Raw genomic sequence first — 5,549 nt, 5'->3', positions numbered from 1 at the left:
GATAAACAATTTTAGATAAATATGGGGAGTTTTCAAGTTACACATTGTTGCATAGGAACATAGACTTTAGGCGGCTATTTAATGTTTAGATACAATTTATGGAAGATATATATTTTCTTATTTGAAATTAATATCAATGGTTTTCAAGTAAAAATATTCTTTAAATATTTACCAAACTCCTTAACTAGATATTTAAGAAATAGTTCCAAGTAATAATTCTACAGTTAAGAGACTGTGTTAATCTTAATTTATTTTATGTAAGTTTCAAGTAAAAATATTCTTTAAATATTTACCAAACTCCTTAACTAGATATTTAAGAAATGGTTCCAAGTCTATTATTCTACAGTTAAAAGACTGTGTTAATCTTAATTTATTTAATGTCTAAAAATAGTATATTCACATTTTTTATATTACAGAAATTTATTTATATATTACACAAATTCTAAAAGGGAGTATATTTTTAATTGGTACACTTGCCAATTAAATAAGTTGTGTATTAAGTTAATTTTAAATTTATAAAATTAAATTGATACATAATTTAATAGGTTTATATTATTTTCTATTGAATAATAAATTTAGAAGTGTATATGTATATATAAGTGAATTTGTATATATGCCAGGGTATATTTTAGTTGAGATGTACACAATTTATTTGCTTTATAGTTTAAGTTTTCCATTTTAAGGGCAATAAATGTTGATGGCACGTGGTCAAATAGTGTTTAACTGCATAACTTGGCCTTTTGGCAACCAGTTTATGAAGCACTTGTCAAGTTAATTAATACAAATTTAATTTTAATCTCGAGAGCATTTAAAATACTCAATATCTTAGTGGCAATTGTAAAATTCACGAATCGACCGAATGATTGCAGCCATTATCAATTTAAATTTAATTTTTTCGTCAGCTAACAAAATCGGAAATCAAATACAAAAATAGAAATTATAAAATTCAATGCAGTCACAGTAAGACGCGTAAAATGTACTCTGATAAGCGGCAATGTTTTGTTATGCCTTGCAGAAAATATATGGCAGAGATATACTTATATATATATTTGTCTGTCTATATAGTCTTATGGTATCGGCGCAAGTTGTAAACAAGTTGTGACATGTCCGCTGACTTGTATGCTATGATTTGTGACATAATAGAGCACACAAAGCAGCAGCAACGATGACGAGTTGGCCATAATCAGCTTGGGCATTTATTGGCCACTTATGATAATCGAAAGTGTCAACGAGTGGTGAGAGGGCCAAAATCAAAATCAGTGGACGACTGCTGATACACGGCATTCATATCTAATCTGCCCATCGTCCACTTCGTTAGACCCCACTGTACGGTGGTTGTTACGCCCTTTTCGCCCCTTGTTATTGTGATAAGCAAAGAATTTGCATCACAAATCATTTACACACCGTAGTTTTCTCTCTTTTGGCCAGTTCCCAGTTTGCTGTTTGCTGTTTGGTTATAAAAGACCGAGTCGATTCCTGATTGCACTCAGTGTGAAACTGTAGTTTCAACAACAACATGTTTCTGACCAAAGGTCTCATCTGTATTGCCTTTTTGGCGCTTTTGGCCAATGCCCAGTTCTCTCCCAACTATGTGAATGGACGCAATGGCATGGTCCATTTGTTCGAGTGGAAATGGGATGACATTGCCGCCGAGTGCGAGAATTTCCTGGGACCCTACGGCTTTGCTGGTGTGCAGGTAAGCTGATCAAAAAATAAAAAAAAAAACTAAAATTACTGGATTACGGGATTAAAGAATCCAATGCGGTGTCAAAAGTACGGTAATCCCGGATTTGATTTTCCGGCTACTGCAAGAGTTTTTTATGTTAGATTTGAGACTTTTTTAAATTTTTTTAAAAATGATTCGTTGTCATTTTATCCGCATTTTGTCCTAATTAAACAACAACTTTAAACTTGAATTTTTGAATGATTTATTATTTGAATTTATTAGCCTAACTAATATATTACTTTAGATTGTTATTAAATAAAGTGAGTTATTTATTTGACGTTAAATAAAAGTTGTTTACATAAAAATAAAATCGGAAACAAAAATTAATTCAATTAATTTAAACATCAATTTAAATAAATTTACACCAGTTTAAATTGAAAACTGGAAAAATAAAACAACATAAATAAATTAATTGTTAATTCATTAAATGTTTGATATTAAGAAAAAATTTTGAATTTAATATTAAAATTTAAAAAAAATGTATTGCAGTTGATTTATTGACATCAATTCCAATAAATTTTACACCACTTTAAATTGAAAACTGAAAAAGTAAAAAAACAAAAAAAAAGATAAATAAATTAATTGTAAATTCATTAAAGTGCTTGATATTGAGAAATAAAATCTTTAAATTGGATATTAATTTAAAAAAAAATATATTACAGCGGATTAGCTGAGAAATATAAAGATTTTGAAATGAATATTATTTAAAAAAAATAAATAAATATATTGCAGCGGATAAACTGATAAATATAAAAGCTGAGTCTTTTGGACATAAGATTGGAACCAAATTTTCCTTCCAAATATTATTTATATATATAAGGACTGTAATCATTATAAGTTTATTATAAAAATTACAGCATAAGCATTATTTTTGATTTTTATTATTTAACTTATGATTATTTTTTGATCAAAAAAATGATTATTTCTACAATTTTATAATAATATATAATAAAATTGTAGAAATAATCAATTTTATAATAATATATAATAAAATTGTAGAAATAATCATTTTTTTGCTCAAAAATAATTATTATTTTATGAGTAAAATATGGAAAATCATAAATTTGAAGATCATAGCGAAATCGCATAGATTGCACTTGAAGAAATATTTTGGTATATTTGACGTTATTTTAAAGTAACTTGAAGTAAATGATTTTTTAATTTTAAAAGAGAGACAAAATAATTATTATTTACTGTCCCTATTTTCACTCTTTTGCATTTGTATTTATATTTTTTAATCAATGCATAATCTTTGTTTTCCTGTCTTCCCGCTGCTTTTAGGTGTCCCCCGTCAATGAGAATGCCGTGATTAACAGTCGCCCTTGGTGGGAGCGTTATCAGCCCATCTCCTACAAGCTGACAACTCGGTCGGGCAACGAGCAACAGTTCGCCAGCATGGTGAGACGTTGCAACAATGCCGGAGTGCGCACCTATGTGGATGTTGTGTTCAATCATATGGCCGCCAATGGTGGCACTCGTGGCACTGGCGGCAGCACAGCTGATCCGGGCTCCAAGAGCTTCCCCGCTGTGCCCTTCTCCGCGCTGGACTTTAATCCGACCTGTGGCATTACCAACTATAATGATCCCGCCAATGTGCGCAATTGCGAGCTTGTTGGTCTGCGTGATTTGAACCAGGGCAACTCTTGGGTGCGTGACAGAATTGTGGATTTCCTGAACCATTTGACGGATCTGGGTGTTGCCGGTTTCCGTGTGGATGCCGCCAAGCACATGTGGCCTGGAGATTTGGCCGCCATCTATGGACGCCTGAAGAATCTGAACACTGGACATGGCTTCAGCTCGGGCGCCAAGCCCTACATCTTCCAGGAGGTCATCGATCTGGGTGGCGAGGCCATCAAGAAGTCCGAGTATACGGGCATGGGTGCCGTCACCGAGTTCCGTCACTCCGACTCCATTGGCAAGGTGTTCCGCGGCAAGGATAAGTTGCGCTATTTGAACAACTGGGGCACCTCCTGGGGATTCGCTGCCTCCGATCGTTCGCTGGTGTTTGTGGACAACCATGATAACCAGCGTGGTCATGGTGCCGGTGGTGCCGATGTGCTCACCTACAAGGTGCCCAAGCAATACAAAATGGCCTCCGCCTTCATGTTGGCCCATCCCTTCGGCACGCCCCGTGTGATGTCGTCCTTCGCCTTCAGCAACCCCGACCAGGGACCACCGACCACCGATGGCCAGAACATTGCCTCGCCCAGATTCAACAGCGATAAATCCTGCAGCGGCGGTTGGGTTTGTGAGCATCGTTGGCGTCAGATCTACAACATGGTGGGCTTTAGGAATGCCGTGGGAACCGCTCAGCTGCAGAACTGGTGGGATAATGGCAGCAATCAGATCTCCTTCAGTCGTGGCAATCGCGGCTTTGTCGCCTTCAACAACGACAACTACGATATGAACAGTTCCCTGCAAACTGGTCTGCCAGCTGGCTCCTACTGCGATGTCATCTCTGGCCAGAAGAACGGCTCCAGCTGCTCCGGCAAGACCATCGTTGTTGGCTCCGATGGCCGTGCAAATATCTCCATTCGCAAAGCCGAGGAAGATGGTGTCGTTGCCATTCATATCAATGCCAAGCTGTAAGGCAGCAAAAAACACAATAAGATTGGGATTAAAGATTGTATTGAACGAACATAAAAGACGTTGTGGTTTCATTTGTACTTTCTACTTTCTACCTGTTCAAGCGGTCCTTTGGGGTCCTATCAATTGCTATCGAGTGCGTGTCCTGCCCAGACATCCTGGCACAATTAACAGCACAATAACCCAACGAATTTATGTGACTTTTCTATCAAATTAATTAAATTTCACAATACAAAACACGCTCGTAGATGGGTCAATGCCGATAAAAGTCCATTACGCAGCTGACAAATGCAGGTGGGAAATCAAAGAGAATGGAAACTGGAGCATGGAGAATTGAGAATGAAAAAGTGTAGAGTGCAAGTGTGAAGTGTTAAGCGTGCAGTGTGGAATTGGCTAAGGATAAAAGGACAGCTGCTCCAAGTGCAGTTGCTGACACTTCTAATGCTGATTTACGCAATGACTGGCCATAAAAACATACATAAATAGAACACATTATCCGGCAACTAACATGCCAAACATATCGCACAACATTATCATTTGTCAGTTCTCTTTCTCTTTCTCTCTCGCTCTCGCTCTCTCGCTCTGACTAGATACAATGGCAAGTCAAGTTTGCCTTGGCTTGTATTTAAATCTTGGGAACAAATAAGAGCACTACTCTAGTACACTGAAAACAAGACCAAATCGAGAACATTAATCTTAAATATTTCGTTCTTAAAAAAAGTGCATTTTAATACCAAATTACTAAGAATATTAATTTAAAAAATCGCAGTTCTTAATATAAAAATAAAAATTATGAAAGTATATATATGTCATATATTATTTGATGAAAATAATTGACCCGTGGCGCACTGGTTAGACTCACAGCTTCAGTTGAAAGCAAACGCGGGTTCGAATCCCACTATTTTCAAGAAAAAAAACATTGTTAAAAAAGACTTTTAAAAACACTACCAAGCAATGATAAATTTATATATACATATATAAAAATAAAACAGCAATAAAAAATTATAAATTTAAAAATATTCCGTATATTTTTTTTTTATAATTTGTTGACTTACATTTTAAAAAAAATTATTCTTATAATAAGGAGTTAGGAAAGTATCGTTATGTCATATATTATTTGAAGAAAGTAGTTAACCCGTTAAATTATAAATTTAAAAATGTTCTATATATATTTTTTTTTAATTTGTTGACCTATATTATAAGAACATTTATTCTTATAATAAGAAATGAGGAAAGT

General features: G+C 34.9%; 1 protein-coding gene across 1 annotated transcript; it reads left to right on the top strand.

Moving 5' to 3' along the window:
* The first annotated feature begins 1,455 nt into the window (after window positions 1-1,455).
* Window positions 1,456-4,393, top strand: LOC117785701 (alpha-amylase 1). The gene is made up of 2 exons (XM_034623891.1): window positions 1,456-1,696; window positions 3,008-4,393. The coding sequence occupies exons 1-2, from the start codon at window positions 1,517-1,519 to the stop codon at window positions 4,313-4,315; spliced, it is 1,488 nt and encodes a 495-aa protein (XP_034479782.1). The 5' UTR covers window positions 1,456-1,516; the 3' UTR covers window positions 4,316-4,393.
* The last annotated feature ends 1,156 nt before the right edge of the window (window positions 4,394-5,549 follow it).

Source organism: Drosophila innubila (assembly GCF_004354385.1).
Source record: "Drosophila innubila isolate TH190305 chromosome 2R unlocalized genomic scaffold, UK_Dinn_1.0 1_C_2R, whole genome shotgun sequence".
NCBI classification, from domain to species: Eukaryota; Metazoa; Arthropoda; class Insecta; order Diptera; family Drosophilidae; genus Drosophila; species Drosophila innubila.
Note: the sequence above shows the minus strand (reverse complement) of the source record. Positions and strands in the feature narration are given on the sequence as shown.

Excerpts from the sequence above, each read along its gene's own strand:
- LOC117785701 (XM_034623891.1), top strand. The coding sequence starts at position 1,517 with ATGTTTCTGACCAAAGGTCTCATCTGTATTGCCTTTTTGGCGCTTTTG. Across the intron at positions 1,697-3,007 it reads ACGGCTTTGCTGGTGTGCAG|GTGTCCCCCGTCAATGAGAA; the intron begins GTAAGCTGATCA and ends CGCTGCTTTTAG.